Here is a 14,525-nt window from a genome sequence, read left to right as displayed (position 1 = left end):
ATTGAGTCCGACCAGCGACGGCAGAGTCTGGGACATCCAGTTAGTTACCATAGCCATGGTGCTGAGCACCGCGCCAATCTTCAACATGGGAACACTCATCCTGACACACACACATTCACACACCACACATGCACAAACAGAAACTCTGGCTGGCTCTCACACACCGTCCAAACTGTTGACAGCATTCATGCTAAAAACAGCAGGCACACAACCTGGTGCGACAGGTGAAACGCTGTGTACACGCTCCCGAGTTTTCAGCTTTAGAAACCAAAAACCACAGCTGGGATCGTCCCACTGCTGAAGTCTCCACTGCCACAGGTTAGAGAATAAATCCTGAAGCACAAGCCACTCCAGATGCCTCCATGTGAAGACGAATCAAATCCAAACATCCAACGCTCGGCTCAGGCTGCAGGAGATGCTCCTGGAAACAGCTGGTTGTGTCTTACTGATCTCTCTGTGTTTTTTTTCCTGGACTCCTTCCTTCGCCTGGCAGTAAGACGATGTGGCTGAGCCAGCGCTGCTCTCTCATTTATCCACTAACTCTCTGCCTCTCCCTCCCTCCCTCCCTCCACCCTTCCTCTCACAGACACCCACTTCCATCTCTCCCTCTCACTCATAATCTCATCTATTCTCTCAACTCCTCCATCAAATGAGCACATTCTCCTCCTGAACAATATTTCCTAAATGAACAAGCGGATAATATAAAACGTGGAGTAAGATTCAAAAAAACCTTTATCTTCTTTTGTTGTTTTCTGTCCTACACATCCTTCCTTTTCTCCTTCATCTAATTCTCCATATTCGTCTTTAGTGCAGTGAACACATTCCTTTCGTTTCCTCTGTGCGATTCCCCTGATTTCCTTTATATTTATTCAATTCAAAAGGCCTACATGAAAGCACAATGCTATATATTGACCTGTCCCTGGTCTGTGCGCATTTGTGCTTCATGTGGATTGCACACTGATGCAACACTGCCCCCTTGTGGCCAGCACTCCCATGTCCCCTGCTCAGTATGCAAACTGTTTCGCTCTAGATTTGAGCATAACTTGAGAGGAAAAACAAGATGTTCAAATGATGTTTTATATCATCTGTGTCTGCAGCGTTTCCATGGAGGCAACAAACTCCCAAAATAACATCCAGCCGATGGGCTATTTGGTAGTGTTTGCGTCGACCTGCCCATAGAACTGCAGCTCAAAAAGGAGCGAGTAAATCTGCTACGGAGCGGCTATATGTCCCAATTTCACACTAAGTAGGTGTATGCAGTATATATTAGATGCTAATTGTTTTAGTATGGCTGTTTTTAGTAAACAAAAATAACTAAATGTGTGCACCGGATGCATTAAACGGCAACCTTTTAATGACACTGCAGATTAAACTTCATAAAGACAAAGCCATATACGTTTTTTCATGGAGCTATTTTTAGTGCATACCGACTGTTTTGAGTATATTTTATTTTGTCACATTTCATTTCAATTAAGTACTTTTTTCTTTTGCATTTGGTCCCTGACAAAAAGTAAATTCATGAAAGCAAACATTTAAGAGCTGACACAATTAGTCGATTTATCGATTAGTCTAACAGACATTAGGCAAATAATTATGTAATTGATGAATCTTTTAGTCTGTTTTAACCAAAAATATCAAGCACTCTGGTTCCAGCCTCTCAATTGTGAGAATTTGCCGTTTTTCTTTGTTATGTGATAATAAATATCTTTGAGAATTAACTTTATATTTTAGGGAATTAGGAATTAGGATGATGATTTTCTGACATTTTATAAACCAAATGATTAATTGAGGAAACAACTGGTAGATTCAGTTGAGCCCTAAAATGTGTAACTATTCACTTTGCCACAAAGTGGGCTTACACATGATGGAGGGGAGAAAATATGGAAATGACCATAAACTTAATTAGAGAATGAAGATCCCTTACATTCCCAAACATCAGGAGAAAGGGAAATGTACAGTTGAGAATCATCTGCATAATTATGATAATATATTTTGTGATTCTGTATAAGCCGTTTTATATGCCGTTTCTAAGACGAACACACAACGCCGTGGTAGGGACCTGTCAATCACAAGGTAGCCACGCCCTAAAGCATACCCTGCTTTATCGTCTATTTTACTGATAAAATACAAAATGAACATCCTGATGTATTGAAGATTACATAAAAGTTGCGATTGAGACCATAAACTCTTTAGGAAAATGGATACTGAAGTCATAAATCAAGTGAGAAGTAGGGTCACTTTCTCAAAGACTTCTATACAATCTAACTATTGGAGTCGCCCCCTGCTGGATATTAGAGATAATCCAAGTTTAAAAGGCATTTCCACATTGGCTTCACTTTTCAGACCTGGAAATTGCCAGCATAATATCCCGTGATAGCATTTCTCATAAAAGGCAATGTCATGAAGTATCAAACTGATGAAACAATGGTAAGTATGTTTTTTGAGCAGTCCAACAGGGCCTGCGGTGTCTCAGTGCCGCTACAACACATTAGTGTTAATAGATTATGTGCGAGAGTGCTTTTCATGCTACTATAACAAGACGAGCAACTCAACTACAAAAGAACACAGCTGCTCTGTGGTTCACGCCTGGAGTGATTATGTTGACAATTTCACTAACCTACGCTAAATGTTTTATTGTGCCTTTGTTCTCATCAGCGGTTACATGCTCAGGCTTTCTTGTCTCAGTAAAGAAGCCCCAGGATACACATGGATTATACATATAGAGCCCTTCAGCAAATACACTGAACTAACATGAATATTTCAATCAGCAGCACTTAGGGGCAACATGGTCGTCAGGAGATGGAGGGCCACAATAGAGTCGACACGACAACTGAGCAGTATGAAACACCTTCAGGGTATTTATGGTCCCTGAGGTAGCTCTCTCTTTGCATTTCTAGGAAATATATAATAATAAGTTTCTTATGGAGCAAAACAAAGTTGCAAAATACATCACACATCACAGACCAGTAGATAACAAAGAAACACCCCAACTAATCAGCCACAACAATGAGCCAAACGAAGGCACATTAAAACCCACAACAAAAGAGAAAAACGATTTCTCCGAGCACAAATTAAATTAATTCAGAATATTGTGATTTGAAGATGCTGGCAAGAACTCCTTTGGCAGCAAATATCATATTTATCTAGTCCTTTTTATGATGCATTTAATTTCTTTAGACACCGTGTAGAAAAAGGGTTTGGGAAAGAACAGAGTGAAAACTAATTTTATTTTAACAAGACATGTTTTTTAGGAGATATAAATACATCTCTCGTGCAAACAAATGCATGCTTTGAAAATGGGAATTGAAAGATGCTAAAAGCATATTACTACCCTGAACATATACTTTGAAGTTCAGCAGAACTATACAGAGTTAAAGAGAGCCTGTTATCTCTCCATAGGACAAGATTATAAATGAGTCTCCAAGAACTTTATCCCTGGAAACCTGATGTAAAGCTGGAAAACTGCAATTTATTTTGGGCTTGTGATGTTCCAACAGAGGTTAAGAGTATGAGGTGGGGAATCTTCTTACCTTACATGAGCAGACAATAAACAGCAGCTGCAACACCCAAAAGGCTTCAGGTGGACCCATCTCCATGCTCTTCACTCCTTCAGGTCTCCCAAGTCTTGACCCTGGTTTGGCTCACCGCAGGCATAAAAACCACAACATACGCTTTGACCCTGCAGAGCACTTAGGAGAGACTCCAGCCTCTACGTCAGGGACCACTGGGGACTGTACACCTCCCTCAGTTAGCCTCAGGGTTATGGACTACTGTTCTGAACTGCCTGCATCCCCTCTGGCTGTGGAAGAAGAACACAGTCCCAGTGTTGGCTGCATGCTGAGGAGCGCCACTCAGACTTAGAGAAGGTGAAAGAGGGGGGGTGTGAGGAAGGAGGAGTTGGAGAAAAGGATGATTATCTGTTACATTGACACAGGCAGTGGATATACGGTTTGCAAATTGGCATGTTCATTAAGTTACGCTAATGTAGGAATAACACCAGTTTTGTCAACCATAAAGATATGGCTGGGTTTCATTCCAGTTGTTTTAAAGGTGAAACAATTAATTTGTAAATTGATTAGTCACTGGTTGGAAGTTAATTATCAACTATATTAATCATTTGTCATTTCCTTTTGTCCCCTAATTGTGAGGATTTGCTGCTTTTCTTTGTCTTATGTGATAAAATGTTTGTTATTTTACTGTTGCGGTATTTTAAGATATGGACTTTAGGCTTTAGGAGATTGTAACAAGCATTTCCCCCTATTTTCAAATTGATTGATTGTCAGGTAACTTAATAGTTAGACTGACAAGGAAAAGTAATTGCAGCCATAACAATTGTTTTTATAGTAGTGCTGATGCAATACCTCAGTTTCGGTAACGATGCCAAAAACATATTTGTTTTTAAGTCAGTTAACATAAATGTATTTTGTACAATAAAACATCTTGTTCCTAATTCACATAGCCTACTGTAAGAAGCCACATTTGTCAAATCTGAACACAAAAGTGGTTTAAATCCGGAACTGTCTGATAAAATAATAAATAAAGAAGAGTATGAATCCTTTAACCATCATTAAAACGTATTACACAGAACATCAATTAAATTATTTTACAATATTTTTGAATACATTTTTAATTTCATGAAATAAAAAACGGGAGAAAAACATTTGACATTACGGTAGAAATCAATTTAATTCAACCATTGCTGTGCTGTACGTTAAGCTAACGGCTAATGCTAGCATCTTGGTTCTTCTTAACGTTAACAGTAGCTAGCTAGTTTACATGCTAACCGTTAACATGATTGCATGAACGTGTGACCAACTGTTAGCGCCAGAAAATCAACAAATCGCCAAAATTATTACTTTAACCTGAGAACCATAAATGTTTGCGACACATTATCACATCGTTGTCGACATATTTTACTCCTAACAGACGGATTTACCGACATTACGATCATCGGAGACGGTTGCTATCATTAGCCACACACCGCTAACTTAACCGTTAGTGGTTTAAAACTAAACAAAAGATAAAACGTCTTTCTTTTACCATATTTTTTGGGGCTTTCACGTCAGCTCTGTGGACACTGTCTATCTTCACAACACAAACTGAAAAGGAATAAAATATTAAACCGTGTTTGACCTTTCTTGGGTTGAAGCTCAAAGAGTTATGAAATATGCACATTCCCGTGCTCCCGCTGTGAGTGTAGGTTAACTGGGATGTTACTGACTTTCATGTCGCATCGTTTATATTTAATTGCTAAAATTAACGGCTAAGCACTCCTGGTGTTCATCTGCTTCCTCTCATTAAAGTTTCATAAGAATTGTTTTCAATGTTGTACTGCAGATGTGTTCAGACAAACAGAAGAGCAGGGAGGGCGACAGAATGAATACATGAATCCTAAAACTGAAGCACAAAATGAATAGGCTACTAGTGGTTGCAGAAGTACTCTAATCTTAAATAAAACTTAGCAATACAACACTGTAGAAATACTCTGTTACAAGTAAAAGCCAGGCATTCAAAACTACTGGTAAAAATACAAAAAATATTATCAGTACTTTAATGAAAAACCTGGCTTCATCCCATCCCTGCCATACATTTAGAAATGATCTTTGTGCTCCTAAAGAAAACTATTCATGCCTTTATTTGATCCCGACATGACAATTTAAACTCCCCATGTTTTGCACTTACAAAAAGCACTTAGGAGTTCCTGGGCTTTTAACTCAGTATACATTTAGTCATCCTTCCACTGACTTCCAGTTGCTTAAAACATATAATTTAAGCTTTTACTGATGAATTATGAGGCATTAAATGGATTGGTCCTAACCTATTGTCATGAACTTTCAGGATAAGAGGGCGTAAATGGCCATTTGGTGCATTGTCATAACACAATATACTGTACTTATTTAATTAATACCATCTTAAAAATGTTAGATTAACAGTAAAAACAATAAATCAAATGCAGATCCAACAAGTGGCTGTGTGAGGTTGTACTTCGGCAAAACTGTGCAGGATAAAAAGTTAAGGGATCAGTTTTTTACACTTCATCCTGAGGGGAACATGAACGTCTGTACCAAAGTTCATATCAATCTACCAAATTGTTGTGGAGACGTTGGCTACGTTCAGAATCGTATACTAACATACAATTCATACTAAGCACGACGTCTCTGCCCAGATGTATACTAGATTAGCAAGAATTTCTGAGTCGTGAGTTTACTGGACAAACTCAGCGGCCCCCACAATAATTGCCATGTCAGCAATTTTGAGCCAGACTAAAAGCTATTAATGTCACTTTATAGATTTATTATTTCTTTCAGGGGAGAAAGTAGCTGATGTGATCAGTGCATTAGGATGAATCCTCTCTGCACCATGCAAACCATGCAATAGATGTTGCGACATTTAACTAAAATACAACAAAGTTGAAGGAAAACACTTAAATGGCTTCATCCCACGAGGATCATGTCTGAACCATAATTCCAATGCAATCCCTACAATAGTTTTGACATGTCAAAGTGGCTTTTAATTGACATGCATTATACTGTATGCAGTCATCAAGCACCCTGTATCCATGACACGAGAAGTGCAGAGGGAATATTATGAAAAACAGATGCAGACCTAGAAAGAGCAAAGTGAAGAGAGCAGCAGATGTGTCTCGCAGCTCCTCAAACCTTTTCTCTGTTGGTTTTGCTTGAACACATTCAATAAAACCTCATCATATTAACTTAAATGTACAGTATGTACTTTTATTAAAATATGTTACTCCGTCACTTCCCCACACAACTATGCATAGAAAGACCTTGAGGCAATCATGTACCACAGTTTGGTTTGTTATGTTGAAGAAATATAAAACACAGCTTCACAATATAAAAAACAATGCACTGCCCCAGTTCCCTTATACAAAGAAATGTACTCCGCAAGGAGCCACATAATAGCACCGTGATGAATTACACTCCAATATACATCACATAACAGATAATTATAACAACGAAATGACGACAACAAACAAAACAACACAGCAAATTGAGGTTTGATGATATCACAGAACAACATGGTGGGTGAACGTTGCTGAAATATGGTGTTTTTGTATTTCTTAAGATGATTCAGTGATCATAATGTTTGGTGTAAGATTATGTATAGATGGGAATTGAGTGCATGGGTTAATAAATGTATGAACAGACAGAAACAGTGAGAGCACCACTCACTCATTCAAAGAGGAGTGACAGCACAATAAAATGTGTAACTGAGGATGTGTTTGACAGTCAAAACATTTCTGCTGCACTGCTCTTGAAAACACAATATGCGAGTCAGTTGTGATAATGTAAGGGATGAATAAGATGAAGTAAGGAGCGTGAATGAATGTCTGTATAACAGAATGAATGTTTACATGAAGGAACACTGTTGTAGGTAAATCAACTTATAAATATGTGGCACCGGGTAAGTCTTGAATGTAGTTTTCTCCCTGCATGTAAAAAGTGTCCGTGGCTCTTTTCACTATTAAATTACTCCTGTTGTAATCTCCTCCGGCTTGGTTAACCGTTGTAGCAGACCGGCCCGACTTCGAAACCAAATTTCTGGTTCCCTTTCCCAAAATCAGGAACAGCCACGTCGACGATGGGGAGCGTGTTGGACAGCGGAGCGTCAAATTCCAAGACCGTCCTCTCTTGCCCCGAGCGCGTCTACAGCAGAGAAACACAATCCAATTTAATCGAGGCTTAAAACTTTTATTTTTACCACTGCTTTTAAAGATGTCATATTATTAAACTTCTGCAACTCTTAGATCAGGGGGGGGGGGGGGGGGAACCTTTTTCCTATCAAGGGCCATTTTATTTTTTACAACATCCTTCGAGGGCCGTACTAATTATTGAACTCATAACTTCTGCACATGTTTTTAAGACGCAGCCCATTCATCTCACCTTTCTTTCATGTTTCTTTCAAAGCTACTTTTTTTATCCTGTATGTTTCTGTTTTTATCAGAAATCCTTTATTAGTCCCACAACAGGGAAATGTATCTTGTCACAGCAAAAGAACATACGAAGTAAAAAGGTAGTAAACAATAATTAAATAGATTAAAAGAATAATATAAGTACCAAGTGGTTGATAGGAAATAAAGTGAGTATTGCACATGGCAGTGATAACTGCACAGCAGTGGTGCAACAGTCTGTTCTTGGTGTGGTGGTCTACCTCTCTATCTCTCATGTTTGTATGTTCTGCTCTGCAGAGAGCTGCTTGTTGGGCCAAACTCCGCCGAAGAGCGTTAACTTTATCCATAACGCACTCGTCCTCTCAGCTCGTGCAGTTCGGCATGTTTCGTGCAGACGCTCGAGATTAATATCACTGCAAGTACGTCCGCACAAACTAGACACACTGGCCTTTTACTTCCACAAAGAAATAATCGTTCGTCCGTTTCTCCTGGAAAGTGACATTCCGCATCCACCTTTCTCTGTTTTACACTCGCCATGATGCGTTCGCTGATGTCGATGACAGTCTCGTTTAAAATTGAAGTTTTTTGACGTGACCACGTGATGACACGTTCCACTCATGTTGTGTTCAAGGACCCTGACCTTGGCCAGGAAAAACAGTCAGTTGCCCGTTTCAAATATTGCCGTCTAGTTTTTATTTCTAGTGCGTTTATGAATTACCTCGAGGGCCGGATCAAACGGAGGTTCCCCACCCCTGTCTTAGATCCTTTAAATCGACTTTATTTCCAATTAGTTTTTGATTATTTTTGACTTTTTAAATTTAATTTTAGTTAGTATTCAGAGCGGTTTTACTAGTTTTGTTTTTTTCAGAAAGGTTTAGTTTTAGTTTGTTTTTGTCAGCGCTACATATAAATAATACGTGGTTGTGGAGCTGCGTAGGAATGGCAATAATGTTTAATGTCCATCGACTGCAATGTGAAGTTCAATTTCTGTGGTTCAATGTTCATGCTGGGAATATAGCTAAAAAACTAAAACTGAAATGAAGTTACGTAAATCATTTTAACTTAAAGGACATTGTTTCATATTTTTCACTCCCTTTTTACAATGTAGTTTACGATAATAACCCTGGTTCGCATGTATTGTATTGTTACTCACCTGACACCCGTCGTACAGCGCACTGATGTAATGCGTGTTCTCGTGAGTCAACTCCTCCCCGTTGGCGCCTCTGAAGCGCAGTGCGTGTTCGTGGCTGTAGGCGGCGGCGTGCAGCCAGGCGGCGGAGTTGAGGCAGTGGTAGGTGAAGGTCTGTTTGGCTGTCGCGCTCAGCAGCTGCAGGAAGGTCAACTGGACCACGTGGATGGAAACTTCGTCCGACCCGGAGTAGGAAATCTGGGGGCGAAAAAACACCAGATTACACCAGGTTATAATAGTTAGTATTTATTTTGTGACTCACTCACTAGAAAATAAAGAGAAGAAAATCCCCCATAATTGGAGGAATTGTAACTATAACAGTGCGGACACTCTTCTTAAATAACATGTTGCCGGTTCTGTTGGGAACTTGTTTTACTTGATGCCATGATAAGTATTAGTTTTTATTGTGGTCATTAGTGCCCCTCAGCCAACAAGCACTAGTTAGTACAACGTTTCTTTCTCTTCTGCAGTGCAGCAACAAGAAGTTGAACCCTCACCGGCTCCCTATCTTTGAACACAGCTGGTTTGTTTGTTGTTGTGGATGAGAACTTTACTGCTACCCCATCAATGCACCGCTTGCCATTTATCATTACAGTAAGCAAGGCTGTCTGTTCTATAACAGGGAACGTATGACTTATCTCGAATGGAAATCTGCATTAGATAATTAGCTGCAGTGTGTTAATCAGAAAACGTAACTCCCCGCAGCAGCTCCTGCACTTCTGGTCGACTCATAACTAATGCGATCCGATTGCTGCCAACGTGTCGAACTTCAGTTGATCTGATGTTTTTTGTCACAAAAGATTAAACCGGAGCAGCATTGTTGACACTTTGAATAACGTCTGCCAAATGTTGTGAATGCTGCTTTGAATACTGACCTAATAAAAGTGCCTTTCTATAGCCGACAAGTGCAGCTAATTAGCAATCGACAAAATATGTCCCACATTTGCAGCAGTGATTAAATTATTTCACATCTGAAATCCTTTTTAATGAAGTCTGGATTTTTTTTAAAAACACACTGACATACATATCTGCTAGCATGCACAATCATAACACTGTACCTGTTTTCCTTTCCTGAATTTACTGTACCAGGTGTCGGACTTCTCCCCTTTCCAGGCTGCCAATCTTTACCTGATGGCAAACAAATAAAAAAATCAGCTTCAAGTTCACAAAATCAAGAAACGGATGCTTTTTGGCAAAGTCTCCTTTTAGCTTTGAACAGGTGTGTGTGTGTGTGTGTGTGTGTGTGTGTGTGTGCACGTGAACTAACCGACTGGAACTTCTTGTCAGGGTAAAGACACGTCTCTCCCTCTGCAGTGAAGTTACAAAACACCTTGAAGGAGTCTCTATGGCAACCCTGGTTTGGATCTATCCAGTACTCACCTGGAGAGAGAGAGGGAAATGAAAGGAGGGCAGAGGGGTCAAAAAAACAACTGTCAACAACAAAAACACCAAAACAGAGAAATATCTTACAGATGATATCAGTTGGAGACGCAGACACACAGACAGGAAGAAATACATATACAATGAGACATGCAGGCATACAGCTATGGCCGGAGACCCAAACTGATAAAGTACCGTTGGGGAGCTCGGGGTGGAGGAGCCAGAGCTCCTTGCAGGTGCGGGCGGGGCTGTAGTACGTCCCTTGTGGGTTACGCAGATCCTCCACCTCTACTTTCATAGAGGACAGAGACGCAAACACTTCTTCCATGTCTTGGCCCTCCTTCTCGTTCATCCAAGCGTCCGGCTCAGCCTGGTCCCTCTGCATCCATTCATCCTCTCGTCCAGCTGCCGCCTCCTCCTCATCTTCATCTTCAAATGCAGCACCATCCACCAAGGTGTTGGTTCTCCTTCTCCGTCCTCGCTCTGGCAGAGGATATATGGAAGCTGCTGGCTTCCCCTGAGGAGAGGAGAGGAGAGGGGATTAGAGGAGAGGAGAGGGGATGAGAGGAGAGAAGAGGGGATGAGAGGAGAGGAGAGAGAGGAGAGGAGAGGAGAGGAGAGGAGAGGAGAGGGGAGGAGAGGAGAGAGGAGAGAAGATTAGAGGAGAGGAGAGGAGAGGAGAGGGGATTAGAGGAGAGGAGAGGAGAGGAGAAGAGAGGAGAGGGGATGAGAGGAGAGGAGAGGAGAGGAGAGGGGATTAGAGGAGAGGAGATGAGAGGAGAGGAGAAGAGAGGAGAGGGGATGAGAGGAGAGGAGAGGGGATGAGAGGAGAGGAGAGGAGAGGAGAGGAGAGGAGAGGAGAGTGGATGAGAGGAGAGGGGATGAGAGGGGATGAGAGGAGAGGAGAGGAGATGAGAGGAGAAGAGAGGAGAGGGGATGAGAGGAGAGGAGAGGAGAGGGGATTAGAGGAGAGGAGAAGAGAGGAGAGGGGATGAAGAGGAGAGGGTATGAGAGGAGAGGGGATGAGGGGATGAGAGGAGAGGAGAAGAGAGGAGAGGGGCTGAAGGAGAGGGGATGAGAGGCGAGGAGAGGGAGAGGGGATTAGAGGATAGTGGATGAGAGGAGAGTGGATGAGAGAGAGGGGATGAGAGGAGAGGGGATGAGAGGGATGAAGGAGAGGATAGGAGAGGGAGAGGGGATGAGAGGGGAGGAGAGGAGAGGAGATTAGAGGAGATAGAGGAGAGGAGAGGAGATTAGAGGAGAGGAGAGGAAAGGGGATAGAGGAGAGGAGAGGAGAGGAGAGGAGAGGAGAGGAGAGGAGAGGAGAGGAAGGCGAGTGAGACGGAGAAGAAGAGGAGAGGGGATGCGAGGAGAGGGGATTAGAGGAGAGCAGGCAGATACAGGTGGTGTTTAAAGTTAAGGAAGAAGCACAGGAAACACAGATGTTTTCTTTTCCTGTTAATTGTAAGTGAATGAGAGTTGTATGGTTGAACTAACTGTCTGTAAGCAGAACTTACTGGTAGTCCTGGAAGTCCTACAGGCCCAGTGTCTCCTTGAGGACCAATCGGACCCTAAATATAAAGCAAAAGGATCATTTAGGGTGGATATGAAGCTCCAATGTGAGAGTGCTGACTAACTCAATCCAATAAAACAATGAGCATGACAGTTACCTGGTTTCCTTTAGAGCCCTTTGTACCAATAGCACCCTGTGAGAGAAGTAAAGAGTTAAAGCTGAAGACACACAGTGGGAACATCAAAAACGGTGCTAACAATAGTGATTTATATTTCTGCATGTACTGTCAAGATTATCCTGTGTACTCACAGACAGACCGGTTGGGCCAGGAGGGCCGGAGGGACCTACTATACCAACTAGACCCTGATATCAAAACACACAAAAGAAACACAACTGTCAGATAAAGACAGCAAATAGATGTGCTGGAGGAAATTACTAAAAGAATCATTGTGATGACAATTAGAAAAATATAGAATATCTCCATCGTTATCCTTTACAGATACAGAACAACTTTCTTATGATGGGTTATTATGTGCTTGTCTTTGTTAACTTGATTCATCTGAAACATGCACCATATAAGCACAACGGTTCTGTAAGTCAATAAAGTCAGTTTGTTTATGTCGCACATTTAAAAACAACAGCAGTAAACCAAAGTGCTTTCCAGTCGAGGCAGATAGGTTAGGATCTGCCTCATTACAGGGATACATGATTAAAGAAATAAAAGGTGCACAAAAGGCAATAATACATAATGTAATACAAATAAAACAAGAATACAGAGATAAAATTAAATAGGGAGTTAAGAGAAATAGAATAAAAACCAGCAGCAGATTAAAAAGCAGTGAGAGGACGTGAGAGGACTTCTAGCCTCAGACTGAACTAAAAGCCAGCGGCTCTTGTTTTAAACTGTTAACGGTGGCAACAGGACTGTGACCAGCACTGTGCTGCATGTTCATGCACTGTTGTTACTCTATGAATCCAATCATTATGTATTAATACAAGTATTGTTATGCTCAATGTACCAGCAACCTAAAAAAAGTAAATTCAAAAAGGTTAATCTGAAAAGCTTTGACAAAGTCTCACCTGTTTTATGCTAAACCTTGCTGGCCAGTAAGGTCACTGCAAGAGGAACTACGTGGAGACATTGTTCAACCCACAGAAGCTGTTTCCAGTCATAATGTTAACGATTAGCTTTCAAGACTTTGTAATTAAATTGGAGCAATACAGATCCATTACCTTTTTATTTCATTAGCTTAATGACCACATGTAAATGTTTGATTGCCTTGATTTTTACAGCACGAATAATGGCCCATAAACCAGTTTAGTTTTAAAAGTGTTTCTGTACATTAATGTAATTAAAATTATATTTTATGTGAAACCTCCTCTACAAGAAACACAAGTAGAAAACCAGTGTGTTTAATAACAGAATTTAGCATATCGTTACACAGACCTGCCGACAGGTTGCCTATTGATTTCAGCTGGTAAACCAGTGTGTGTGTGTGTGTGTGTGTGTGTGTGTGTGTGTGTGTGTGTGTGTGTGTGTGTGTGTGTGTGTGTGTATTTTTAGCACCTCATCTCCTTTTGGACCCGACAGTCCCTGGTTTCCTGGCAGTCCTCTGTCGCCCTTCTCTCCGATGTCTCCTGGAGGCCCTATCAGACCTATTAGACCACCGTGACCCTGCACAGATGTCACAAATGAGGTCAAAGTCAAGTCAAGGTCAGAGTGAACGTTTACCTGTGTATTAAAGTGTGCACGCACCTTGTCTCCCTTCTTGCCATGGTCTCCCTTTAGACCTGGTAATCCCGATGGACCCTGAGAAGATGAAGTTGAAAATGTAAAGCCTTTAATTTACTCTGACAGAGAAAATGTAGGATGGTACAGAGTAATCCTGCTACACATGAGGATGTGATGTGATGTTTTTATCATACTGTCCTTCAACGTTCAATAAAATCATTTTATTTTCTCTTAATGTCATTTTGAAATAGTATTGTGCTCTTGACTTGATGAGTCATCTTACCATGGGGCCTGGGGGGCCTGTCTGACCAGGTGGTCCATTCAAACCCTGTTCACCCTGTGAGAAAGACACAAACACATAAATAATTAAACATCCAAATGTGTCATGCTCCACTTCCACTGCTTCATTCTTCACAGTCTGACTTACTCCAGGGCCGGGGATCCCTCTTAAACCTTGAGGCCCGGGCTTCCCGGGGTTTCCCTGGGCACCTACGGGTCCTGTCTTTCCTACTGGACCCTCCAAACCGGCTGCACCCTGAAACAGACAAGAGATCAGGATGACCTTCAGGAGCTTCGAGCAGCCAGGTGTTATTATTCAAAGAGTTGTTTCAAACTCTCACCTTTGTTCCCTTCAGGCCTGACTTTCCTTCCTTCCCTGCTTTTCCCAAGTGGCCCTGAAGAATAACAGTTTTTAAACACTTCAACCTGAATCTGTCATACAGATGCATTGACACACACACACACACACACACACACACACACACACACACACACACACACACACACACACACACACACA

The 14,525-nt window shown here is 41.3% G+C and overlaps 2 protein-coding genes across 7 annotated transcripts in view; both read right to left on the bottom strand.

Annotated features, from left to right (window-relative positions):
- LOC115018767 (noelin-2-like) overlaps positions 1-5,332 on the bottom strand; it is a 26,530-nt gene extending 21,198 nt beyond the window's left edge. The window contains exons 1-2 of one of the 3 annotated variants that reach the window (XM_029448082.1): positions 5,041-5,332; positions 3,531-3,856 (exon numbers count right to left, since the gene is read on the bottom strand). In XM_029448082.1, the coding sequence (XP_029303942.1) occupies positions 3,531-3,596 (66 nt within the window). In that variant the 5' untranslated portion in view covers positions 3,597-3,856; positions 5,041-5,332. Of the gene's footprint in view, positions 482-3,530; positions 3,857-5,040 lie in introns of those variants that run through there. The other 2 variants (XM_029448160.1, XM_029448011.1) reach the window with 2 other exon arrangements.
- A 3,831-nt stretch (positions 5,333-9,163) lies between these two features.
- The window catches only part of LOC115018553 (collagen alpha-1(XI) chain-like), a 44,506-nt gene continuing 39,144 nt past the window's right edge, over positions 9,164-14,525 (bottom strand). For all 4 annotated transcript variants that reach the window (XM_029447810.1, XM_029447729.1, XM_029447897.1 and 1 more), the window contains 12 exons: positions 14,347-14,400; positions 14,154-14,261; positions 14,010-14,063; positions 13,751-13,804; positions 13,562-13,669; positions 12,304-12,357; positions 12,152-12,187; positions 11,999-12,052; positions 10,677-10,998; positions 10,369-10,481; positions 10,160-10,229; positions 9,164-9,299 (listed from right to left, as the gene is read on the bottom strand). In XM_029447810.1, the coding sequence (XP_029303670.1) occupies positions 10,179-10,229; positions 10,369-10,481; positions 10,677-10,998; positions 11,999-12,052; positions 12,152-12,187; positions 12,304-12,357; positions 13,562-13,669; positions 13,751-13,804; positions 14,010-14,063; positions 14,154-14,261; positions 14,347-14,400 (1,008 nt within the window). In that variant the 3' untranslated portion in view covers positions 9,164-9,299; positions 10,160-10,178. The remainder of the gene's footprint in view (positions 9,300-10,159; positions 10,230-10,368; positions 10,482-10,676; positions 10,999-11,998; positions 12,053-12,151; positions 12,188-12,303; positions 12,358-13,561; positions 13,670-13,750; positions 13,805-14,009; positions 14,064-14,153; positions 14,262-14,346; positions 14,401-14,525) is intronic.

The sequence above is a fragment of the Cottoperca gobio genome, chromosome 1 (genome assembly GCF_900634415.1).
Source record: "Cottoperca gobio chromosome 1, fCotGob3.1, whole genome shotgun sequence".
NCBI classification, from domain to species: domain Eukaryota; kingdom Metazoa; phylum Chordata; class Actinopteri; order Perciformes; family Bovichtidae; genus Cottoperca; species Cottoperca gobio.
Note: the sequence above shows the minus strand (reverse complement) of the source record. Positions and strands in the feature narration are given on the sequence as shown.